Source organism: Equus caballus, chromosome 10 (assembly GCF_041296265.1).
Source record: "Equus caballus isolate H_3958 breed thoroughbred chromosome 10, TB-T2T, whole genome shotgun sequence".
In the NCBI taxonomy this organism is placed as follows: Eukaryota; Metazoa; Chordata; class Mammalia; order Perissodactyla; family Equidae; genus Equus; species Equus caballus.
The window spans coordinates 6,388,483-6,415,728 of NC_091693.1; the positions used below are offsets into that span (position 1 = coordinate 6,388,483).

The 27,246-nt window shown below is 45.9% G+C and overlaps 2 protein-coding genes across 2 annotated transcripts; both read right to left on the minus strand.

Annotated features, from left to right (window-relative positions):
• Positions 1-5,474: 5,474 nt before the first annotated feature.
• Positions 5,475-10,155, minus strand: FAM187B (family with sequence similarity 187 member B). The gene is made up of 2 exons (XM_001491857.5): positions 9,339-10,155; positions 5,475-6,610 (listed from the first exon to the last, which is right to left on the minus strand). The coding sequence occupies exons 1-2, from the start codon at positions 10,049-10,051 to the stop codon at positions 6,229-6,231; spliced, it is 1,095 nt and encodes a 364-aa protein (XP_001491907.1). The 5' UTR covers positions 10,052-10,155; the 3' UTR covers positions 5,475-6,228.
• Positions 10,156-22,238: 12,083 nt separating this feature from the next.
• Positions 22,239-23,081, minus strand: LOC100059192 (protein FAM187B-like). The gene is given in 2 exon segments (XM_023651241.2): positions 22,239-23,007; positions 23,068-23,081. Coding segments are annotated over 2 exon segments (783 nt in total).
• Between the last annotated feature and the right edge of the window lie 4,165 nt (positions 23,082-27,246).

A 27,246-nucleotide genomic window follows, 5' to 3' on the forward strand; every position in this document is an offset into this window, starting at 1 on the left:
CCTTGTGGGCCGCTAAGGGAAGCTGCTCTGCTTCTGGAAGCCGTGAGCGGTCATGGCCGGGACTGTAGGCAGGTGCAGGATCTTCCCGGCTTTGCTGGAGCATTCAGGGAGAGCAGGGCCAGGAACCCCAGAAGGCCAACAGCATGGGCCCCGAGCTGTTGGTGAAGGATGTGGACCCTCTGAAACTCTTTGTCTAATGAGACTCTGGCAGATTCAAGATTTATTTTTACCTAAATGTGAGAAAAGAGATAGGTGCCAATGATCGTCTTACATGTGAACAAGGAAAGAATGAGCATATATAAGTTTTAGGAATTCAGAGATGTCGATTTAAATGTTACTCTCAGGTCAACAAATTAGTACAAGGAATCAGAACTGCAGATTTTTTTAGGGGGTAAATTTGCTTCAGAGGACATGGTCACAGTCTCTGATGCCTGGATTGTGGCAATAATTGGCCAGATACCCCACAATTTACCTCCTCTTCCTAGGCGCACAGAAGGCCACATTTCCAACCTTCCTTTGCAGTTAAGTGGGGCTGATGTGACTGAGTTCTGGCCAATAGAATTGGGATGAAACGAATGACACTTGAAGGCCGGCCCTAACCCCTATGTTTGAATGCGTGTTCTCTCTGTCCATTCCGTGGTGACCTTGGAAGCCGGACTTCAGATGGCAGCCTGTGTTTCTGAGTCATCACTTGGAAGAAAGCCCTGGGCTGCATCTGATTGTGATGTGAGCCGGAAAGGAATCTTTGTGTTTGTTCTGTGGTTTATTCATTACTGCAACAGAGCCTACCCATCCTGACTAACACAGAATGACTTATGGGACTCCTCGGTAGAAGTGACATTTGCAAGGTCGATTTCATGGTGCATAAAGTGTCTGTGTTCGGGTTACCATGTGGAGTTCCACAGGTTGAGCACTGTGCAACGTGGCCAGCCAAGGGGCAAGTAGGGACCCACTCTGTGCCCCATCACCCAGCCAGCTCCCTGGTATGGGGCTGTCCACATGAAAGGAGCCTTTTTCAACCTTGCATGAAGGTGACATACAGGCTTGTAGCAGTCTTGTCTGCATTTCTGCAGCGTCAGAAAAAAGGAATTTTTCTCTTTATTCTCTTCTCTTTCTCTAGCAGATAGGAGAGATGATAGCAGGGCCAGGTGCTGGAATTGCTTCATTAGCAATTATATTTTTAAAAAAGTAGGCCTGAGAAGTTAAAAAATTACAGTATGGGACACCTCACCAAAGAAGATATACAGATGGCAAATAAGCTCACGAAAAGATGCCCCACATCATATGTCATCCGGGAAATACAAATTAAAACAATAATGAGATACCACTACACACCTATTAGAATGGCCCAAATCCAGAACACTGACAACACCAAATGCTGGGGGGGACGTGGAGCGACAGAAACTCTCAATCATTGCTCCTGGGAACGCAGAACGGTATGGCGATTTTGGAAGACTTTGTCAGTTTCTTACAAAACTAAACACTCTCTTACCACATGGTCCAGCAATTGTGCTCCTTGGTATTTACCCAAAGGAGCTGAAAACTTATGTCCACACAAAAACCTGCACACTGATGTTTGTAGCAGCTTGATGCATAATTGCCACTTGGAAGCAACCCTGACGTCCTTCAGTAGGTGAATGGATAAACAAACCGTGTGACAGGCAGACAATGGAATATTATTCAGCGCTAAAAAGAAGTGAGCTAGCAAACCATGAAAGGACATGGAGAAAACTTAAATGCACATCGTTAAGTGAAAGAAGCCAGTCTGAAAGGATGACATTCTGGAAAAGCAAACTATGGAGACAGTAAAAAGTTCAGTGGTTGCCAGGGGTTAGCGGGGAGAGAGGGATGGGTGGGCAGAGCACAGAGCATTTTTAGGGCAGTGAAACTATTCTGTATGATGCTATCGTGATGGATACATGTCATTATATATTTGTCCAAACTGTAGACTGTACAACACAGAGAGTGAACCCTAATGCAAAATATGAGCACTAGGTGATAACAATGTGTCAGTGTAGGTTCATCAGCTGTAACAAATGGACCACTCTGGGGGGCGTGTTGATAGTGGGGGAGGCCAGGCATGCGTGCAAGGGCTATATAGGAAATCTCTGTACTTTCCCCTCAATTGAGCTGTGAACCAACTGCTCTAAAAAATAAAGTCTGAAAAAAATTATAAAATGGAAAAGAAAGGACAGAATAGGATGTTTAAAAATGGCATATGGGGTACGTTGTGACTTACACGCACTCGGAGGTGTGGCGGAGGCTGGCGAGGGCGGGCTGACCCCTTCTCCTGCTGGGTGAGGAAAGCTTCTCATTGTCCGGTTGGCCACCTGGAGAGTGGCTGCCACTCCCTGCTCTAAGCTGAGGGCTGCCCCGCCCTTCCCTGTAAGGGACTCTACCTTGTCAGAATCACCTTTTTAAAGGGACATCAGACCACGTGCCTCCACAGCTCGAAAGCCTCCCATGGCTCCCATCTCACTTCTAATAAAGTCCAAAACCCTCGCCCTGGTCTGCAGGGCCCCAGATGGTCTGGCCCTCAGCTGCCTCCTTGATGTCCTGCCTGCCCCGGTCAGTTCCATCCACCCAGCAGATGCCCACCCCAGGGCCCTCATGAATGCTGCCTCTGCCTGGGACCACTGTGGTAGGCTGAACAATGGCCCCCCAAAAGGGTCTGCTCCTAGGCCCCGGAACCCGCAAAATGTTCCCTTACGTGGTGGAAGGGGCTCTGCAGGGCTCATGAAGGTGAGGGTCTTGAGATGGAGATGGTTTTAGATTCGTGGGTGGGCCGGGTGTAATCACAAGAGGGAGGCGGGAGAATCAGAGTTGGAGAAGGAGCTGTGACCCTGGAAGCGCAGGTCAGAGAGTCGGGAGAGGTTTGCGGAGGCTTGGGTGCTGGCTCTGAAGTGGAGGAAGAGCTAAGAAGCTGGAGAAGGCTGGCCAACGGGCTCCTCTCCTTGAGGCTCCGGAGGAATCCAGCCCTGCCAGCATCTTGAGTTTAGGCCCATTTAAGACCCAAATAAGACCAATTTTGGACTTCTGACCTCCAGAACTGTGTGATTATAAATTTGCGTGGTTTTAAGCCATTGAGTTTGTGGTAATTTGTTGCAGCAGACCCAGGAAACTAATACCGTTCCCCAGATCTCTACTTGTCTGGCTCTTTCTTGTTATTCAAGGGTCATCTGACATGTCATCTCTTCAGAGAAGCGGTCCCTGGCTACTCCAGCTCAATAAATATTTGTTGAATGAATGATTAAAAGTGGAAATGTACACTTGGCTTCAACTCACAACCATGGGCTGAATTTAGCCAGCAGATGTGTTTTATTTGGCTGGCATCGTGTTTGAAAACTTTTTTGAGCCAACATTCATAAATTGGACAGTTTCAAACATCTCAATTTCCAGAACCGTGTGAAACTTTTAGAGGAACCAGGCCTGCATTTGTGCACGGTGATAATCAGCTGGAACGTTATGACACAGCCTCATAGTCCCTTCCCCTCAGCCTGGGACTAGAACTCAGGCATTGCAACAGCTTCCCACAGCCTTTCTCCTTATTTATGTTATCTGCTTGGTTCATGTAGGCCATCGAGTTAGCAACCCTGGCGTCTCAGTTAGGGTTCCCTAAAAGTAAAGATTAAAATAGAAATATCTATTTTATAATATATATTTATAAATATAAAATAGAAAGTAAAATAGAAAGCATCAACAAGGTAATAGAAGGTATAAAGAACAGCCAGACAGAAACCAGAGGAAAAGGCTCACCAATGGACTGAGTAGCAGAATGGAGCTCAGAGAGGAAGGAGTCAGTGAGCCTGAAGACAGATCAAGACATTCTCCAGTCTGAACCACAGAGAAGACTGGAGGAAATTAATGGTCTCAGGAACCCATGGGACAATGACAGGTCTAATATTCATGTCTTCAGGGTCCCAGGAGACGAGAGGGACTGCGAGGCTGAAAAAATATTTGAAGAATATAATCTTGGGAAGCAGAAGTGAGGGAAAGGGAGGCGGGAAGCGGGTGAGCTGATAAACGGGGCCTTAGTGAGCTGGCGGCAGCTGAAGCTGGTGCCACTGGGGACCCTCTGAGAGAGTGAGGAGAGTGTGGCTTAGACTGTGCCATCAGGGCTGGGGAAGCTGGGGGTCTATTCTCCAACCCGCCCTCACGGGTGAGGGTTGCTCCTGGGGGCACCCACTGCCCAGCTGCCAGCCTGCCCCTCGCCTGGCCCGGCAGGCTCCCGAGGGCAGTCAGGAAGCCACTGGTGCATCCAGGTACCATCCACGTAACCGCTGAAGCTGCGGGGGCCTTCCAGGTGGGCTTGGGACGTGGGTGGGTGTGTTTGTCACCTAACAAATTGGCATACACTTAGGAGCTGAAAACCACACACGCTGATGACCCCCCAGCGTCTGCAGGTCAGGAGTCCAGACACGGCTGGACTGGGTCCTCTGCTTGGGGTCTCCCTCGGCTGCAGTCAAGGTCTCGGTCAGGCTGCATTCTCATCTGCGGGCTCCCCTTGAGAAGGATCTGCTTCCGAACTCACTCAGGTTGTTGCGAGAGTCCATTTCCTTGTGGCCATGTGACAGAGGCTCCGGCTTTTTGTTGACTGTCACCCTCCACCCCCAGAGGCTGCCCACAGCTCCCTGCCGCGTGGGCTTCCTCAACACGGCTGCTGACTTCATCGAGCCCGGAGCCTCTCTCCTCTAGTCCCCCAGGACAGAGTCTTACGTAATGTCACCTGATCCCGATCCCGACACCTTCACACTCTTCTATTGTAGGAGGAGGTCACGGGGCCATCCACGACAAGGGGGAGGGGAATCACACACAGGTGTGGACACCAGGAGGTGGGAATCCCTGGGGTCACCTTAGGGTCTGGCTGCCACCGTGGGGCGCCAACAACCTTGCTTGTGAGTTGTGTGACCTTCAGTGCTGTGCAGATAGACCCATGCTTGGCTCCGGTGTTCCACCTCCAGCTACTACACAGAGGCTGCTGGGGCTACAGGACCCCGGGGGGTTTCCTGGGAGCAGGTCAGGGGGCCCAGAGGTCTTTCCCTCTTCCATCGCTGGCCCCTTCCCAAGTTCACTGTGTGACCTCAGGCCGGTTGCTTGAGCCCTCTGTGCCCTGATGTTCTCAGCTACAAAGCAAGGTTCAGAGTAAACCCAGCCTCCCGGGGGGCTGTGAGGACATCATTCTTGTGAAGAGTGTGAGTTCTGACCAGGCCAGGGGGCCCACAAATATTTGCTCTTATCACTGTTGCTAATTCTCTGCCTCTGTTTCCGAAGGGACCCCTTCAGTTCTCCATGAGCGTGTCCCATTCTGCAGGAAGCTTTACCCCTCTGGCCACCATGCGAAGCCTTAAGTGTTCTGGCGACAGTGTGTGGTATGTGGGGGTGAGCCCCGCCCTCTCCTTGGGGGCAGAAGATCTGTTCTGGAGGTTTCGGATCTGTCCTGTCGTGGCTTCACAATGGAGTATTAGGGCAATGAATTTTATACAGCATTAATATTTTATTCCTCACTCCTGCACTCTGCCCAACAGTGTATATCATTTCTGGGAACAGCCAGGCCTGGTGATTCCCACTGGTCAGCTGGGCCGGGGCTGGCACCCTGTCCTGCTGGAGGGGCTGCCTCCCTTTCTCAGGCTCTCAGGGGGCTCTTTCCACTGCAGGAACCAGGAAGGGGGACGCAGGTCCGGCTGCCCTGGGCCACCGCTCTGGCAGCACCATCTGACTTGGGGAGATATGGCAGAGCCTGGTGTCTCTAGGGACAACCGGGGCAGGGTGGGGCAAGAGACGTCAAGGAAGGGCAGCTCCCAGCGCGGACCTGGGAGCCTGGGGGTCACCCATGCCCACCCCCAGTCTCAGCCCTTGTCTCTGGGGGTGAGTGAGAGAGCTAGAGTTTCCCACACCCAGAGACTCACCCCCAAAATGGCCTCATCCCACCCCTCACCTCCTCCCTGTGAGGAGCACAGGGCTCGAGCCAGGCAGCCTGGGTTTGAACCACAGCCCCCGCCAATCACTGGACAGGTAGCCTTGCCTCAGTTTCCTCACCCGGGATTGCTAACGAGCTAACAGTGCGGCCCCTGGAACAGGGAGGCGCTCAGTCGCCCTTGGCCGTGACAGCAGTCTGCTCTGGACCATGCAGATTCAGAGGGCAGCGTGGGGCTGGCAGCGGCCGGTGCCGGGGGAGGGGCGGTGGGGCGAGCAAGGCACGGAGGTGGGTCTCGGCTCGGAGGCTCCGCTTTATTTCACCAGCAGCACCTTCTTGCTCCTGCTGCCCTGGGAGGGGTGGAAGTGCTTGAGCAGCACCCCCAGCAGGCCCAGGACTGTGGCCACCAGCAGCGTGAGCTTCAGCCCCTTGAGGACCGAGTCGGCCGTCCCCTTCCCGGCCACCTCCGCCTGCGGCAGAGAGGCGTCCTCTCTCAGAGTCTCCAGCACCTCGGGATCGGGCCTGGGGTTGAAGTGGCCCATGAGCTCCTGCTGCACGAAGCACTTGTAGACAGCCGGCTGGAAGACCTGCAGACGCCTGCCGCCGTTGGCGGGGTCCAGGAAGCCGCCTACTTCCCGGCCACTGAGCTGATCCTCCCACTTCAGAGGCACGTCATTGGCTTCCCAGATGATGGGCCTGCAAAGGAGGACAAGGTCAGCTGCAGCACCCAAAGGAGAAAGGGGGACTAATGTCTGAAAGGAGGTGGGGCCGGCGGCACCCTCCTCCCTGGGAACAGCAAGCAGAGACCCCTCCGAGGAGTACTATGTAGCAGTGAACAAGGGGAGCCGGGGGCAGGGTGGCCGGGAGCTCTCAGAGCCCCACCCCCTACTTCAGTTCACGGGCCACCTGGCCAAATGCTTCCAGCTCTGAGCCTCCATTTGCTCACTTGTAAACTGGGGTGCGATGATTGTACCTACCGCACAGGGTTATTGGGAGGAATGAGCGAGGACTCTCCCTAAATGATTTGCGCTCCCCACTTACCTGCCTGGCCCCATTCCCTCCACTTTCTCCCTCCCTCACTCTGCTGCAGCCACACCGGCCTCCTACATGTTCCTCCACATCCTGGGTACGCTCCTGCCTCAGGGCCTTTGCCCAAGCTGTTCCTCTGCCTCCTCAGTGTGCACGGCTCCCTCCCTCCTTTCAGTCTTGGCTGAGATGCCACCTTCTCAGAGATGCAGTGCCTGGCCTCCCTGGTAAAAACTGTCACGCCCACTCCTGTTCCCCTCCCTGCCCTTCTCACCCTCTGAAATACTGCGTATTTTATTCCTGTGATCGGTTGATTCCTCTGCGAGGGCAGTCTTGTTCTGCACTGCATCCCAGGCATCCAGAACAGAGCTTGGCTTATAAACACTCAGTGAAACGTGGCAACAGAACAAATGAACCAGGCAACGGGCCCCTTGTGGCTGAGGAACAGAGGGGGCCCTCAACAGGCAGTGCTGACCAGACCACAAATCAGACAAGCAGTCCCTAACGTCCCTCAGAGTGTGGAGCCCGGCCAGACACTGCTGGAAGCATCTTTCCAGCATCTGCCCCCTTAGGCATCACAGTGACCCCATGAGGCTGGGGCCGTCAAGACCTCCGGGCTGAGCTGGATAGTATCTTCCCCAAATTCACGTTCTAACCAGAGCCTCAGAATGTGACCTTCTTTGGAAATAATGTCGTTGCAGTTGTCATGAGTTAATATCAGATCAGACTGGAGTAGGGTGGGCCCCAAATCCAATATGACCCATGTCCTGATAAGAAAAGGGGGAGAGACACAAGGGACATAGACACACAGGGAGAACACCAAGTGATGACAGAGGCAGAGATCGGAGCGAGGCACCTATAGGCCAGGGAAGGCCAAGGACTGCCAGCCACCAGCAGAAGCCGGCAAGAAACCTGGAGGGAGGCTCCCCAGCCTCTCTGAGAGCACGTGGCCCTGCTGACACCTTGATTTTGGACTTCTAGCCTCCAGAACTGGAAGAGAACGTACTCCTGTTGTGTCAAGCCACTCAGCTTGACACTTTGTATGGCAGTCCTGGGAAACCAACACAACCCCTCTGCTACCGACGGGGACACATGCCCAGAGAGAGGCCACAGCCCAGGCACACAGCTGGAACTGGAACCCAGACCTAGCTGAGGCCAGAGCCCGAGACAGAAACCCCGCAGGAAATGCCACTCTGCTCGGCTCCCTGGAGACATGGGCAACTCTTGAAGCCTCAGCCACCCGCCTTGGTTTGTACCTCGAGCTCCCTGTGACGCATGGGGGCTCCTGAGCAGGTGGATGACATGGAGCGGGGGACCCCAGTCCAGACGGGAGGAGGGGTTCACAGGCACTTTCCTGCACTTCTGAACTGTGGGGTTTTTAGGAACCAGGTGTTACTTTTTACACTTAGAGGAAGAGGAAGAAAGGAGGAAGGGAGACAAAAAGACACAAGGGTGGGAGAAAGAGGGGGATGGAAGTCACAGCTGGAATCAACTAGGAGATGAGACCCAGAGGGTGGCGGCAGAGGCGGCAGAGGTTGCAGGGCTCCCCGCTCACCAGTGTCCCGTGCGAGGGAGGGGCTGCCACTGACCCATGAGGAGGGAGAGGTTCAGGGTCGGCGCTGCCACCTCTCACCACGGATGCCCCTGGGCAAGGACCACACCTCCGAGCTGCAGCTGCCCCATCTATAAGTGACCTCCGCAGAGGCCACAGCTCCCGGGGCAGCAGGAGGCAGAGGGAGGACGCCGTCCATGAAGAGAGTTTGCCCAGATAGCCCATGGTGTCAGCATGGCACTGTGAGTGGTTGTGGCACTTATGACTGGGGTGGGGGCCGATGGTTTGGGGATGAGAAGGGAAAGGGGAGATTCCAGGGGCTCCAGGCAGGAAGACAAGAACGTGAGTGTGAGCCTGGGGAGGCTGGCCCTGACAGGTACCCTGGGCACCATCCTCTCCTCTGCGGGCTTGCTCACCCTTCCAGATGAGTCAGAGGCCTCAGAGCCCCACAGCTGCCCCAGCCTCCCCCAGCACAGCCCCATCACTGGCCTGGGCTTCCCCCATCCCTGCCGGGACCAACTTCCCCCTGAGTTGGGGCTTCCTGAGGGCAGGACCTGCAGCTGTGTGCTGACAGCCATGGACACAGCATCACCCAGCACAGGGCCGGGCACAGTCAGCTGAGCCCTCGCTGACTGTGAGCTGGCCTTCTTGTACCTGCATACAACTCAAGAGTGTACGAGCACCAGGGGATTCTGGCCAAGGGAACATCTGAAGAAACGACGGAGAGAGCCTGTGGGGCCAACACGCATAGAACCCCTCCCTCTCTGCACGGCCGCCCTAGAAGGCTCCCAGACTGGGAGAGCCCGGCTAGGGGCCAAGCGTGGGGCTGGCGCCCGCTTCCTTCACCTGTAGATGGATCCTAGGGGACAGGTGAGCCAGGTGGACCCTGACTGCTCACTGAGCTTGAAGTTGTCAAAAACGATGTGCTTCCCCGCGAACGTGGTGCAGTCGGCATAGCAGGTTTCCACTTGCATCTCAGGCCGTAGGCGTTGGTTCCACACCGTGACGTCCCCCAGATACAGCCAGCAGGGCATGGGCTCCTCCAGCGTCTCCTGGATGTAGCAGTACCCCAGGCGTTTGCGCTCGCCCAGCTTCCCACAGCGGTTGCAGTCCTGCCAGGGCTCCCAGTGGGTGAACACCACCTCCTTGCTGCCCAGACTCAGGGTGTCATTCTGCAGGGGCACCTGGCCCAGGCCTCTGTGAGTGATGTGCAGGGAGGTGACGTCCTGGAAGTCGATCTTGTACTGCACCAGCTGGACGTCCTTCTTGTCCCAGCAGCTGTAGAAGCCTGTCTGTGCGGACAGCGGGCTCCGGATGAGAAGGCTGCCGTCGGGCGTTATCTCCATGTTGGGAACATCCTGGAGGTTGTGGAACCAGCGGGTCCTGTCCTTCACGAAGAAGTAGTACCACTGGGCCCCGGAGGAGTTACAGTGCAGGAGGACGTCGTTCTCTGAGAGCAGGGCCCGCTGGCACTGCGCCCCCCTGGGACAGGTGACGAAGAGATAGGCCCCCAGCCCCGGGGCAGCAAAGCTGAGCAGCAGCCACAGGGCGGTCAGCATGGTGGACTGGGACTGTGGCAGTGGGCCGGGCCCCACCTTGGACCTTGTGGTCACTCATGGCCTCAGCACTGGGCAGCAGCATGGACTGCAGTCCCCGCCAAGGGTGTGTGAGGTCACAATCCCCATTTGTTTGGTGACAAGTTAACAACCCTACTTAATTTCTACTTCAAGCCCTCCACTCTGCTGGGGTAGGAGGAACTTAATTCGTCTATTCAGGGTTTTCTCTAACCACCCCCTCCCCCTGCTGTGAGCTATGGCATTAAAGTAGCACGCGTGAACGTTCAATGCATTTTTCCTGACCACCTACTATGTTCTGGGTGCACTTCTTAGTGCTGAGGATGGAGAAGTGAATAAATCCTCTCTGGTTACCATTCTGATCTCTGACCCCTCTCCCCCTAACCCTCCTCTCCAATCGTGCTGGCCTCCCTGCTGTCCCGTGAATACATCAGGTAAGCAAAGGACTCATTCCTCAGGACCTTTGCACATGCTGCTCCCTGGCTCTTTCCAGACTCAATGCATTTTAAACAAATATTTTTCTCAGTTGCTCCCTTCCCAAACCTTTTCCTAAACTCCTTCTCAGTCCTGAAATTAAAAATAATTATTGTGTAGGCTTGATCTGCCGTCATTCACTCATTTCACAAATATCTACTGCATACCTACCATGTGCAGCCAATAATCTAGTCACAGCAGTGACCAGGTTAGACAGTCTCTGCCCTCCTTGGGCTTCCCTTCTAGTGGAAGAAGCAGATAATAAATACAGAATGTGTAATGTCAGATACAGTAGATTCTCGCCATTCATGGCAGTTACATTCTATAAAGTTGCTGAATCAGCAAATACTGAAACATCGCTCCCAGGAGAAATACAGGGCTAGGGTCCTACAAGCCTTTGGTCATAACATTTTTGTCAACTGACCAATACATAACCTTATTTTGTGTGTGTTTTTGTTTAAAGACACCTTATTCAATATATATTGTTGGTTCATTAACACTGAGCTTGTAGCCAACAGCACTAACTCGTTCCTGGACAGAGCCAATCTAGCACATGTGTTTTCTCTATCAGGCACATGGCAGCCTTCTTGGGCCTAGGTGCACCAGACAGCACTTCAGCACCACCCTTGAGAGCCATTTTCAACAGAAAAATCACCAACAGAAAGCACAAAAATGCAAAAAATGTATCACTAAGTAGACAGTGAAAATATACTTGTTAATGGTGTGACAGCTGAAACAAGAAGGTGATGCCACCTGCTCCATCGCAGGCGGGAACGCGCACTGTCGGGTGATTTAAGTCTTTCACCCTCTGTGTACGTCTGCAAAGGTCTATGAAAGCACCGTGGGTATTGACTTGGGGGTTACCAATAAATTTTAGCGAGTAGGTGAATTCACAAGTACAGAATCCTCGAATAACGAGGATCAACTATAATAATCGCTAAAGAGAAAAACAGAGCAGGGACACAGGGATAGAAAGTCAAAGTTCGGTGTGTGGGTGTGAGCTGTTTTAGGGAGGATGATCAGGCCTGTCTGAGCACTCTCTGAGGAGGTGAGGTTTTGCAAACACTTGAATGAAGTGAGATAGAGAGCTTTGTGGGTATTTGAAGAAAGAATATTCCCAGGAGAGGGCCAGACCCTGACATGGCTCCCTGGTTAGCATATTGGAAGGGTGCAGAGGCCAGAGTGACTAAGGAGGAGTGGACAAGGGGGAGAGTGGTGAGTGGGTGAGGTCAGAAGTTCATCCAGGTCTTTGCTAAGTCATCCTACCTTCCTCTCCACCTGGATCCTTCCAGCTTGGGGCTCCCTTAGTCAGGCCTCTGCTGCACATGGGGACCACGACAGGCTGTATTTGGCACAAGCTGTATGCTCAGGCTCTGGAGCTATGGCTTTCATAGTATCTTGCTGCCACCCCCATCCTGGTAGTGGGTCACACATCCCTTCTGTTCTCAGACCTACAAAACCATCTAGTGGTTTTGTCTGCTTTCCAGGACCTTATAAAGTCCCTCAATCAGAGACACATTAATATCTACACCCCTGTGGCTTCCCCTCCATCTCCTTCCCTCTCTCTTTGTCTCTCTCCTCAGCCCAGGGAATCTTTTCTAAACATGGAAGCAGGGCTGTGGGGACACTGTGAGAAAGCCTACTTCCAACTTTCACTTTTTCTAGGTGAGAAGTAACAGACTTGCTGGATCCAGCCTGTAGACGTGTTTTAATAGGCCTCCCTAAGGTGTTTTTAGAATATTTAAATGAGTGGCCAATACATAAAATCCAAGAGATTTATACAAGAGACCAGATTCCCTGCTATTCTTTAAATAATGCGGGTGATATTTCTGCTCACTGCTACAATTGAGTATCCCATATCAGACCAACCCTCGTGCCAATAACAACTGTAGGCTTTAAGATACTATTATTAATATGTCTAAGAGATGATGAGATGAGGATTTTGAAGCTATGTAGAAGAAGAATCAAATGCAAATATTAGAATTAAAAAAAATAAAATTTGTTAAATTAAGATTTTAGTAGAAAGGGTAACAAATTATTAGACACAACAGAAGAGAGATTTAGAGAAATAAAAGATGGGTCCATGGAAAAATAGTTATCCTGAAGCATGGGAAAATACAGAAAAGTGTAAGAGATGTATGAGACATGGTAAAAAATTCTAACATTCATGTAAATGGAGACTCAGAAGAAAAGGAGAGACAGGAGCATAAGCTATGTTTGAAGAGATACAGAACGAAAGCTTTCCAAAACTGATGAAAGACATCAAGCCACAAATTCAGGAAGGTCTTCAAACCCCACACAAGATAAATACAAAGGAAACCACACCTAGGCACTTCATAGGAAAACACTGCTGAAAACCAAAGAGGAAATCTTAAAAATGGCCAGAGGAAGGAAGACATATTACTTTCAAAGCAATAATCGTAAGACTCCACATTGACTTTTAAAAAGAATGGAAGCTAGAAGATGATTGAATGACATCTTCAAAGCACTAAAAGAAAATGACTGTCAAGCTAGAATTCTGTGTATAGAATTCTATATACCACAGCAAAAATATTCTCCAAAGATGGAGGCAAAAAATACAGATATTTTCAGATGAAAACAGAAAATTCACCACAGCAGAGCACACTAAAACTAGTACTAAGGATAATTCTCCAGTCAGCAGGAAGATGATCCCAGACGGAAGCAAGGTAATGAGGAATGAAAAGCCCCAGAAGAGTAAATATGTGGGTAAAACTGAATTAATATTGAGAATGTTTTAAAATGATGTCTTGTGGGGTTTAAAATGCAAGTAAAATAAAATGACCTGATGACAAGAGCACAACAGATGGAAGGAGAATAAATAGAGCTAGAAGGCTGTAAGGTCTGTGCATTGTCTAGGAAATGGTACGAGTACAAATTTATATTATATTCAAATGAGTGAGAATTAATGTGATCTCTAGAGCAAATAATAAAAGAATGCATATCTAATAAGCTAACAGAGGTGGAAATGGAATAATAATAATAATAATACTCAGAGAATACCAAAGCAAGAAAAGACAAAGAATCAAAGAAGAGACAGAACAAGCAGAAAGCAAATAGGAAGATGGTAGACTAAACTCAACTATATCAGTAATTATATTAAATGTAAAAGAACTAAAGACTCCATTAAAAGACAAACATTTTCAGACTTAATCCCAAAACAAGAATCTAAATATAGAGAGTGACATCAGCATTGTGATGGAATGAAGCATTCCTCTAGGCTCTCCCCACTAAGATACAATGAAAAGGACATTCATTAACCAACAGAGGACATTCACACAACACAAGAGATGTCAGAGAGGTCCAGGCAGCCATACATCTGTAGGTGGGGGTTCTGGACCTCCCAGGAGGCAGTGGAGGGAGGTAAGTGGATCTCCTCCCCTTCCCCCAGCAGCAGTGGGCAGCAATCTAGGGCACAGGACCCCGCACAGCCACTGGCATGTGAGTCTGAGAGGAGAAGGGGGACAAGGCAGCCCTCCTCAAGAACACTATCACTCTCACAGTTGCTTCCCAGCCTTTGGGAATGCTCCACACTGAGGCAGCTAAGCCATAGTGGGGGCATCCCCAACAAGCCGAGCAGCCCATGCAGACAGCCAGGGAGAGCAGAGCAGGAGCATGTGGGAAAGAAGGTGCCGCTTCCCCCTCATCCTGTCTGGTGCATCAGCTTGGCTGGTTGGCCAGGGCAGGGGGTCCCCACCAGAGCACTTAAACCTGCAGGTGTGAAGCAGTGGCAGCCAGCAGAAAGCCCTACTGGTACAGCTTCCAACAGATAGGCACAACTCCTGGGGGCCACAGCAGGCTCAGAAAACACAGCTCCTGCCACTGACCAGTGGTGGCGGGTGGAATCTGTGACCAGATACTACCACTGTGCAATGGCAAAGGTCCACCCCATCAAACAGCATGAAGAGGTATATTAACACTCCAGACTGAAGGAAAATGACAAGGACACAGAAAGCAATCCTGAAGTCTCAGAAATTTACAATCTAAATGACAGAGAATTCAAGATAGTTATCATGAAGAAACTCAAACAGAAAAATTACAAGAAAACTCAGACAGACAGTTCAATGAACTTAGGAATGAAATTAATGAGCAGAGGGAATTCTCCACAAAACAGATTGAAACTATAAAAAGAAAAACCAATCAGAAATGTTGGAGCTCAAGAACACAATGAATGAGATTTTTATTAAAAATCCGGAATCCTTAAAAAACAGAGCTGATATTATGGAGGACAGAATTAGTAATTTAGAGGACAGAAATATAGAAATGCTTCAGAAGGAAAAGGATAGAGAATTAAGACTAAAAAGAGATGAAGAAATTCTCTGAGACATATCTGGCTCAATTAGGAAATGCAACATAGGGATTAGAGGTACTCCAGAAGGAGAGGAGAGGGAGAAAGGAGCAGAGAGCTTGTTCAAGGAAATAATAGCTGAGAATTTCCCAAACCTGGGGGAGGAACTGGAATTACATGTAAATGAAGCTAATACAACTCCTACTTACATCAATGTAAAAAGACATTCTCCAATGCACATATTAGTAAAACTGTCAAAAGTCAATGACAAAGAAAAAATACTAATGGCAGCAAGGCAAAAGAAAACAACCTACAAAGAAATCCCTATCAGGGTTTCAGCAGATTTCTCAGCAGATACCTTACAGGCTAGAAGAGAGTGGAATGATATATTCAAAATCCTGAAAGACAAAAACTTTCAGCCAAGAATACTCCACAGTGAAAATATCCTTCAGATATGATGGTGAAATAAAAATTTCCCCAGATAGACAAAAGCTGAGGGAGTTCATTGTCACAAGACCCCCTACAAGAAATGATGAAAAAGGCCCTCATACCTGAAAAAAAAAAAAAAGAAAGTGTTTACAAAGCCTTGAGCAAGGAGATATACAGGCAGGAAAAATCAGAAAATTTCAGCTATCGGAAGAGGTTAGCAAGCTCTTAATTATAATGTTAAAGATGAAAGGAAGGAAAGAATCAAAATAACTATAATGTCATTTTAATCACAAACTAACAACACAAAACAGAATGAATTGTGATGACAATAACTTAGGAGGGAGGACAGAGATGGGAACTGCTTAGACTGAGGAGATAAGAGACTATGAGAAAACAGACTATCTCATCTACAAGACTTTTTATACAAACCTCACAGCAACCACTAAACAAAAAATCAGAACAGAGACACAAATGATAAACAAAGAGAAAACCATCATAGAGAGGCACCAAACTGAACTGGCAGTGGGAAGTACATAGGACAAGAAACCAGAGAAATACAGAACAACTGGAAAACAAGAGATAAAATGGCAACATTAAGCCCCATATATCAATAATCACTGTAAATGTAAATGGATTGAATTCTCCAATCAAAAGACAGAGTCAGGGAATGGATTGAAAAACAAGACCCAACAATATGCTGCCTCCAGGAAACACACCTCAGCTCTAAAGACAAACACAGGCTCAGAGTGAAGGGATGGAAGATGATACTTGAAGCTATTGGCAAACAAAAGAAAGCAAGTGTTGTCATACTTATATCAGACAAAGTAGACTTCAACATGAAAAAGTCAATGAGAGACAAAGAGGGGCAGTATATCATAAAAGGACTCTCCACCAAGAGGATGTGATAGTTATAAATATATACGCAGGAGCACCAAAGTACATAAGGCAACTATTAACAGACCTAAAAGGAGAAATTAACACCAACACAATAATAATAGGGGACCTCAACACCCCAGTTACATCAATAGACAGATCACCCAGAGAGAAAGTCAAAAAGAAAAAAGAATTAAACAAAAAACTAGACCAGATGGACTTAGTAGACTTACATAGAACACTCCATCCAAAAACAAGAACACACATTCTTCTCAAGTGCACATGGAACATTCTCAAAGATAAACCATATTTTGGGAAACAAAGCAAACCTCAATAAATTTAAGAAGACTGAAATCATATCAAGCATTTTTTCTGACCATAATGCTATGACACTAGAAATCAACTACAAGAAAAAACCTGGGAAAGTAACAAATATGTGGAGACTAAACAACATGCTACTGAACAAACAACGGATCAATGAAGAAATTAAAGGAGAAATCAAAAAATATCTGGAGACAAATGAAAATGAAAATATACCATAACAACTCACATGGGATGCAGCAAAAGTGGTCTTAAGAGGAAAATTCGTAGCAATACAGGCCCACCTTAACAAACAAGAAAAATCTCAAATAAGTTATCTTAAACTACAGGTACCAGAACTAGAAAAAGAAGAACAAACAAAGCTCAAAGTCAGCAGAAGGAGGGAAATAATAAAAATTAGAGCAGAAATAAATGAAATTGAAACATACACAAAAAAGTAGAAAGGATCAATGAAACGAAGAGCTGGTTCTTTGAGAAGATAAACAAAATTGACAAAGTCTTAGACTTACTAAGAACAAGAGAGAAGCCTCAAATAAATAAAATTAGAAATGAAAGAGGAGAAATTACAACAGATACTACAGAAATACAAAGGATTATAAGCAAATACTATGCAAAATTATATGCCAACAAATTTGACAATTTGGAAGAAATGGATAAATTCTTAGATTCATACATCCCCCCAAAACTGAATCAAGAAGAAATAGAGATTCTGAGTAGAGTAGTCGCAAGTAAAGAGATTGAAATGGTAATTAAAACCTCCCAAAAAGTAAAAGTCCAGGGCAAGATGGTTTTTCTGGAGAATTCTACCAAACATTCAAAGAAGATTTAGGGGCCAGCCCTGTGGTTGAGTGGTGAAGTTCACATGCTCTGCTTTGGCGGCCTGGTGTTCGCTGGTTAGGATCCTGGGTGTGGATCTACACACCACTCATCAGGCCATGCTGTGGCAGCATCCCACATAGAAGAACTAGAATGACCTACAAGTAGGATATACAACTAAGTACTGGAGCTTTGGGGAGGAACAAAAAGAGGAAGACTGGCAACACATGTTAGCTCAGGGCCAATCTTCCTCACCAAAAACAAAAGTCCACCTTTAAAGAAAAAAGAATAAGAAGATTTAATACCTATCCATCTCAAATGATTCCAAGAAATTGAAGAAGATGGAACATTTCCCAACATTCTATGAGGCCAACATCACCCTGATTCTAAAGCCAGACGAAGACAACACAAAGAAGGAAAATTACAGGCCAATATTGCTGATGAACGTAGATGCAAAAATCCTCAACAAAATATTGGCAAACCAAATACAGAAATACATTAAGAGGATCATATACTATAATCAAGTGGGATTTATACCAGGGACACAGGGATGGTTCAACATCTGCAAATCAATCAGTGTGATACACCACAATAACAAAATGAGGAATGAAAATCACATGATCATCTCAATAGATGCAGTGAAAGCATTTGACAAGATCCAACATCATTTATGATAAAAGCTCTCAATAAAACAGGTATAGAAGGAAAGTACCTCAACATAGTAAAGGCCATATATGATACACCCACAGCCAACATCATACTCAACAGTGAAAAACTGAAAGCCATCCCTCTGAGAACAGGAACAAGACAAGTGTGCCCACTCAAACCACTCTTATTCAACATAGTACTGGAGGTTTTGGCCAGAGCAATTAGGCAAAAGAAATAAAAGGAATCCTAATAAGCAATGAAGAAGTGAAACCCTCACTGTTTCCAAATGGCATGATTCTATATACAGAAAACCCTGAAGAATCCATCAGAAAACTATTACAAATAGTCAGCAACTACAGCAAAGTTGCAGGGTACAAAATCAACTTACAAAAATCAGTTGCATTTCTATACTCTAATAACGAACTAACAGAAAGGGAACTCAAGAACACAATTCCATTTACATCTGCAACAAAAAGAATAAAATATCTAGGAGCAAATTTAACTATTTGTGAAGGACCTATACAACAAAAACCAAAGACATTATTGAAAGAAATTGATGATGACATACAGAAATGGAATGATATTCCATGTCCATGGATTGGATGAAAAACATAGTTAAAATGTCCATATTACCTAAATCAATCTACAGATTTAATGCAATCCCAGTCAGAATACCAATGATATTCTTCACAGAAATGCAACAAAGAATCCTAAAATTCATGCAGCAACAAAAGACCTTGAATAACTAAAGCAATCCTGAGAAAAAAAGAACAAAGTGGGAGGTATCACAATCTCTGACTTCAAAATATACTACAAAGCTATAGTAACCAAAACAGCATGGTACTTATACAAAAACAGACACACAGATCAATGGAACAGAATTGAAAGTCCAGACAGAGAAGGACAAATACTGCATGATTTCACTCATATATGGAAGATAAACAAACACATGGACAAAGAGAACAGATTAGTGGTTGCCAGAGAGGAAGGGGGGTGGGGGATGGGCATAAGGGGTAAAGAGGCACATATATATGGTGACTGACAAATAATAATGTACATCTGAAATTTCACGATGTTATAAATTATTATGAATTCAATAAAATAAAAAATCTAAATATATACTGCTTAAAAAAGATTTACCTTAAATAAAAGAATACAGGAAAGTCAAAAGTAAAACCATGGAAAATATCATGCAAACACTAACCAAAAGAAAACTGGTAAAGTAGCTATACTAATAACATAAAGTAGGAATAAGGGCCAAAATTAATAACAGAAATTACAAGAGACATTTTATAAAATGGTTCATCCAACAGGAAGACATGATGATCCCAAGTTTGTATGAACCTAAAAATATGTAAAGCAAAACCAGATAGTACTAAATGTTGAAATAGACAAGTCGACAATGGAACATGCAGAAAAAAATTTAGTAGAGATACAGAAGATTTGAACCATATGATATAAACTTGACCTAATTCATATATATGGAACACTGCACTCAACTCCAGAACATACATTCTTTTCACATTCACATGAAATATTTGCCAAAATTGGTCATATTCTAGGCCATAAAGCAAGTCTCCATAAATGTTAAAGGAATGGAATCACACTTTTTGGTCAGTGGAATCAAGCTAGACACGAATGACAAAAAGATAACAAGAACATCTCAGATATTTGAAAATTATACAAGGAAATATCTAAATAATGAACGGATCAAAAGAGAAATCACAACTGCAACTAGATAGTATTTTTAACTACTAAAGATGTAGGTGTGGGAGGGAGGTAAGTTGTGCTTAGGGGGAAATTTACAGTCTAAATACATACTTTGGGGGGAAAAAACGATAAAAACTAGAGATCTAAGCAAGCATCTCAAATACGAGAAATCAATTAGACAGAAAACAAAAATACAATAAAGGAAATCAACAAAGCAAAACCAAAACCAAGAAGTTCTTTAAAAAGATGAATGAGATTGATAAAGCCCTAGCAAGACTGGTCAAGGGGAAAACAGGGAGAAGGCCTAAGTAACTAACCCCAGTAACGAAAAAAGAGACATTACTACAGATCTCACAGGCATAAAAAGGTAATAAGAAGATATCATAAACAACTTTTAGCCAAAACTTCTGAAAATTTAGATAAATGGATACATTCATTGAAAAGTGTAACAACACTGGCACAAGAAAAAAATCTAAACTGTTCTATATTTACTATTAAAGAAATTAAATCTGTAATTAAAACCTAGGCACAAAAAACTCTCTAAGCCCAGAAAGCTTTACCAGTGAGTTCTTCCAAACATTTCTCAATCATTAAGAAATGGCATTTCAAAATCTTTCCAGAGAGAGAAAAAGAAGGAACACTTCCAAGCTTCTATGAGGCCTGCATCACCTTGATACCAAAACCTTAGAAGAAAGTTACAACAAAGGAAAACACCAGGCCCATCTCTTCCATGAAGACGGACACAATACCCTAAGCAAAATATTAGCAAATTGCCTTCAAAGACGAATAAAAAGGATAAACATCACAACCAATTAGATTTCTCCCAGGAAGGGAAGGTTAGGTTTCTACATGAACATCGATCAGTGTAATTCACCACATTAACAGAATAAAAGATAAAAACCATATTATTATCTCAGTAGATGCAGAAAAAGCATTTGATAAAATTCAATACTCATTCATGGTTCAAAACTCTTGAAATAAAGAGTTCAATGACTAGAAACAAAAGGGAATCTTTTGGGGTTATTTGTTTTTTGGTAGGGAAGGATTCAGCCTGAGCTAACATCTGTGGCCAATCTTCATCTTTTGTTTTTCTCCCCAAAGCCCCAGTGCATGGTTGTACATCCTAGTTGTAAGTCCTTCTAGTTCTTCTACGTGAGCCGCTGCCACAGCATGGCTATTGACAGATGGGTGGTGTGGTTCCATGAGTGGGAAGTGAACCCGGGCCACCAAAGTGGCGAGCACTGAACTTTAACCACTAGGCCATGAGGGCTGGCTCAGAATCTTCTTAATCTAATAAGTTTTTCTATTAAAAATCTAAAGGGGCTGGCCTAGTGGCACAGTGGTTAAGTTTGTGCGCTCTGCTTTGGTGGCCCGGGGTTCACCAGTTGGGATCCTGGGTGCGGATCTATGAACCCCTTATCAAGCCATGCTGAGGCAGGTGTCCCACATACAAAAGAGAGGAAGATGGGCACAGATGTTAGCTCGGGGCCAATCTTCCTCAGCAAAAAAAAAAAAAAAAAAAAAAAGGAGGATTGGCAGCAGATATTAGCTCAGAGTTAATCTTCCTCAAAAAAAAAAAAAACCAAAAAACAAAAAAGAAAAGAAAAACCTAGAGCAGAATTATACTGAATAGTGAACTATTAAGAATAACATAATCATGTCTGCCATTGACTTCTCCATTCAGCATTTTACTGGGGGCTAGCGAATCTAACAAAATAATTAGATTCAAGGTTATATACAAATACTAAATATATTTTTATATACCACTAACAATTAGAAGAGGAAATCTGAAAGACACAATTTGTGATAGCATGAAAAAAATCAAATACCTAGGAATAAAATATACATAAAACCTCTACATTAATAACTCCACATTACAGGGAGAAATGAAAGAAAGCCTACATAATGGAAGTGTTTATGACATTCATGGATTGGAAGACAATTAAATATTCTAACACATTGATTCTACTCAGATTTATCTTTAGATTTAATGAAGTCCCTGTTTCTTTTTAAAAAAATAGGATTTTTTTGGATGGAAACTAGAAGCTGATTCCAAAATTTTTATACAAAAGGGCCAAGGACAACCAAGACAATCTTAAAAAACAAAGTTGGAAAATCTATGTTACGGGGAATGATAACTTACTATAAAGGTATAATAATAAAGATACTGTGCGTTGGCGCAAGGATGGTTGGAGAAATTGTATCAATCAGAGCCCAGTGAGGACACAGAAGCCGCACTAGTGTCTGTGTTGGCATGAGCACAGGCTGAAGCGCTTTGGCCTCTAGGTTTTGCATTTGGTCTCCCCCCGAAAATCAGGAGCCTCTGAGGGCAGGGACTGGGTCTCTCTGGGTCACAGTGTGTCCCCAACATCGCCTGCCTGGGGCCTGGCTCACAATGAGCACCAGGGAACTCTTGCTGAATGAATATCTGAACAAGCCAGGGAAGCGACCCCTACCTGCACAGACTGACCATGAAGGCTTATGGGCCAGGAGGCAGAGCCCGCTTTTCCATTGGAAGATAAATCCCTGGCCCAGGTAGGCACAGGAAGCAAGGCCTGGGGGAGGGTTAAAGGCAGGGCTGATGCCCTGGTCCAGTTACCTGTAGATGGAGGCCAAGGGGCAGGTGAGCCACATGTTGTTGGTCAGCTTGCCCAACTGGTAAATGTCAAAGGTGAAGTATGGCTAGGTGATTTCCTTGACGTAGTCGCAGGGTACAAGACAGGCTTCCACCTGCAGCTCAGGCCGCACGCGGCTGTATGGCACCTTCTCCTCTCTCAGACAGAGCCAGCAGGGCATGGGTTTTTCCAGGGGCTCCTGGATGCAGCAGTACCCCAGGCGTTTGCGCTCACCTGGCTCCCCACAGTGGTTACAGTCCTGCCAGGGCTCCCAGCGGGTGAAGATGAGTACATTGCCACCCAGCCTCCAGGTCTCATTCTTCAGGGGCTTTTGGCGGAGGCCTTTGTGCGTAATATGCAGTGTGCTGACATCTTGGAAGTCAATCTCATACTCCACCACGAGAGCACTGTCATTGTCCTGGCAGTGATAGAGGCCTGTCTGGGAGGGCTGAGGGTTGGTCAATTGGATGCTGCCCTGAGGCAGTTTCTTTACGTTAGGCATTGAGGACAGCAGCAAGGGATCCTCCCCCAGAATGGAAGAGAAGTACCAGAGTGCCTTGGGACGGTCACAGTGAAGGACAACATCGTTGCCCAAGAGTCGGGCCCGCTGGCAGAGACTCTTGTAGGCACAGCTGATTAATACCTGGCCCCACAGAGTGGGGAGAGAAAGGCTAAGCAGCCACAGGGTGGCCAGCAATGGTAGCCAGAGACTACGGAAGGAGGCTAGGAACCACCCTGGGCATTGTGAACTCACCCACAGAACTCAGGCATCAGCTCTGGGCCATGGAATGAAACTCGGTCCAACGCACTTCAGGAGTACCATTCAGTTCATGTCATCAAATAGCTTGGTGTAGGCGGCAGGGTTGAGAACTCAGATGTCCATAAGAACTAGGCAGGAAATGAGTGAACCTAAGTCAGAACAAGTGAACTAAAAAGCCAAACGATTTGTCCTCCACACACCTAATATACAATGATGGAACCAAAAAAATGGCTTCATGACCATCAGAAAGGGGAAGAAGGGGAGACATATAGAAATCACTGCTCTGTACCATTTCTAAAATCCAGTGAGAAGCTACTGCAAGGGCCTGTTATCTTGTAGCTGCGGAGGATTCCTGAATTAGCATCAAATCAGCTCCTTTGGAGGGTAGGGGAGCTTCCCAAACCCTTGTTCTCTGGGACTCACGTCTCCACTCTCCAGGGAGATAGCTTCTTTTCCACTATCCTCCTTGGCTACATCTGAAGTGGCATTGGAAGATGTGCCCTCCTCGCCACATGAGCAGTTTTCTCAGCCGGCTTTCTGTCTCCCAAAGATCGGGACCTAAGGATTCTTATACACCTCCAGTCAATTCCATGTGCAAAAACCCACATCCACTGTTCTGTTCAAGATGTTCCGCTCTATCTCTCTGGGGGGAGGGAGGCAGTGTTTGCAGCCACCTTAGTCTACCAAGCATTCGTGGAGAGCCATATTCTTGACTGCTCTTTCTCCGAGCCATTTTCTCTACCTGAGAGTATCTTAAGGATTTTCTAGGAGCATAATAATTCATTCGGGGATTTTAACAATTGTTAATAATGATTTAATTAGTGCTATACCCTTGATTGTTATCCTTCATAAAAACTGAGTTCTAATTGGGCTTTGTCTCTCAAGGTCTTCCCAATTTTCAGCCAACTTTGGCCACCAGTCACTCCTAATGTTCTGTATTCCAACTGCTTCCCCTTAAGCTGCAAGTTCATTAAGTACATTATCTGCCTTCCAAAATATCTCAGGCTAGAGTCTCCATTCTCCTGGTTTCAAGTAAGTTTTCTCATTCCCTTTGCTCTGTGTCTAAGCCAGTGCCATGTGATTTGTTTCGGATTACAGCATCACCCCATTCCTGATCCGATTTCTGTATCACTCAAGATAGGCTATTTGCTACCAAATAAAACTTCCCCTAAATCTCAATGATTTACAACAACAAAGGTTTCCTTCCCACTCATGCTCCACGTCTATTGTGGACTGACATTATAGTCACTCAGGAACCCAGGATGATGGAGCTGCTGCCATCTTGAACATTTTCAGTTTCATGCCAGAGGACAAAGAAAGAGAGCTCTGTAGGAGCTCATGCCTACAATTAGATGCTCTCAACTTAAATGACACATGTCACTTGCTCACAAACCACTGGCAGAAATGGTTACGTGGCACCACCAACCCACCAACCCATCAAAGGAACTGGAATTCTGCCATGTTCAGGGAACATTTGGCAAACGGCAGTCAGTAATGATTGCCACAGCTAATGTCTACTACAAGGAGTGTTCTTTTATATCAAAAAGTTAAAACCATTTCAAAATCCTCCCATCATTTAGATCTCTCCTAAAGTTTCATTGGCCAGTATTAGGTCCCATGTGCAGATCCAAACCAATTCCTGAAAGGAAAGGATATTTCCATAATTGGTTTAAACCAATCAGAATTTGTTCTCCAGGACTGGGGAAGTGCAACCTTCTTTGACCATAGAAGTAAATAAAGACCCAAATGAAATAAGGGCTTTGTATGCAGAAGAGATGTAGAAGAGAACACTTATTTGGTATAACCAACCATGTCTGTCCCAGCATCCACTGATGAGAAAGATCAGTTGCACCAGGACTGTGGCAGGCACTGTGTGAGCCAAAGGACCTCAGGCAAGTTGCTGAGACTTGCTAAGCTTCAGTTCTCCCATCTGTAAGACAGGGACCTTAGAACTCTCCATCATAAGGTACAGTTGTTATAAAGCTTTCAAGAGGTTATTCATGTCAAATTCCTGGCACAGTCTGGGTTTAGGATAAGACAGTGGTTAAGATAGTAGGCATGTGGCCAAGTAGCTTCAGTCCCAAGCTCTGGGATCAGTTTCATCTCTTGATCCACCTTTTATTAGAGTAATTTTGGCCCAGAAACTTCACTTTCTTGTGCCCGGCACCGTCATTTACTCCATAACTAAGAATTGCTTACTCACCTTGCACCAGGAACTAAGGATCCAGGCTAAGTCCCTGCCCTACTGGAGCTTACATTCTAGTGGGATGTATTAATTGGGATAAGTTAGGTTATGCTATATAACAAGAGAATTCTGGAATCTCAGTGGCTTAACAAAATTTTCTTTTTGTTCATGCTACATGTCCATGTGGGTTGGTGGAGAGCTCTACTCCACCCAGTCCCTTCAGACACCATGGCTGATGGAGGCTGGACCATCTGAACATCTTTAGCTGCTATGGCAAGAGAAGGGAGGATAGTGAGTCATGCACTGGCAATTAAATGCTCTGGCCTGGGCGGGATCTACATTACTTTTGCTTTCAGGCCATTAACTAGAACTAATCACATAGCCCCACTTTACTTCAGAGGGTCTGGGAAATGTAGGTGAGCACATGGAATATTTGCTAAGCAATATTGTCTTTGCCTTGGGGGAAGACAGATGGTAAACAAATAAATGACTGATAAAACATCAGGTCGTGGTAAGTGCTTTGAAGAAAAAAAAAACCTGGGGAAAGAGAACTGGGAATAAAGACATTTATGGGCTGAATCGTGTCCCCCCAAATTCATATGTTGAAGTCCTAACCCCAGGACCTCAGAATGTGATTTGCTTGGAGATGGGCCTTTAACGAGGTAATTCAGTTAGAATGAAGCAGTTAGACTGCTTCTGATCACAGAGGTGCAGACACATAGGCAGCCACAGTTATTTCAACCCCCACTGGCTGAAGAGGCTTCCAAGAGATTTAAAGGGACAGCCTCTGGGTTTTCTCTCCTTTTTCCCCTTTTGGGAGCCAGACATTTAGGGATTAGGACATTCAAAAGCATCTGATACATACACAAGACAGGGGAATTTAGAAAGTCATTCACAAGCCCAGGGGAAGATGTAAGCTCAGAAAAGATCTGAGATGACTTTAAGCTTTCACTTCAGGCTGATCCCCAGCACAGAGACACCCTACAAGAATAACAACAACAACAACAACAAAACCCCCAGCAAACCCTGGGGAAGGGGGAAAATGTGATTTCCATAGTTACCACATTACAAGATTCAAATGCCCATTTTCAAAAACAACAACAAAATCATAAGGCATAAAGAAACAGGAAAGTATGGCCCATTCACAGGGAAAAAAATAATAAACCATCCCTGAGGAAGCCCAGTTGGCAGACATACTAAACAAAGATTTAAACAATTGCCTTAAAATGCTCAAGGAGCTAATGAAGACCTGGAGAAAGACAGGAAAATGGTATATGAACAAAATGAGAATATCAATAAAGAGGTAGAAAATATCAAAAGGAACCAAAGAGAAATTCTGGAGCTGAAAATACAATTACAAAAAAGAAAAAAATCACTAGAGGAGTTCAAAAACAGATGTGAGCAAGCAGAAGATACAATCAGCAAACTTGAAGATAGGAAAATTGAAATTATTGAGTCTGAGGAACAGAAGGAAAAAACATTGAAGAAAAGTGAACAGAGCCTAAGGGACCTGTGGAACACCATCAAATGGACCAACATACATATTATGGGAGTCCCAGGCATTTGTGGAGAGCCATGGAGAAGGAGAAGAGAGAGAGAAACTGCAGAAAGAACTACATTTGAAGAAATAATGGCCCCAAACTCCCCAAATTTGATGAAAGACATGAATCTATAAACCCAAGAAGCTCACCAAACTCTAATAGGATAAACCCAAAAAGACGCACACCAAGACGCATTATAATCAAACTGTCAAAAGACAAAGATACAATCTTGCAAGCAGCCATAGAGAAGCAACTTGTCACACAAAAAGATCCTCAATGAGAGTATCAGCTGATTTCTCATCAGAAATGTTGGAGGCCAGAAGGCAATGGGTTGAAATATTCAAAGTGCCAAAAGAAAAAAACTTTCAGCCAAGAATTCTATAACTAGTAAAACTGTTCTTCAACAACGAGAGAGAAATTAAAACATACCCAAGTAAGCAAAAGCTGAGAGAGTTTGTTACAACTAGACCTGCCCTGCAAGAAATGCTACAGGGAGTCCTTC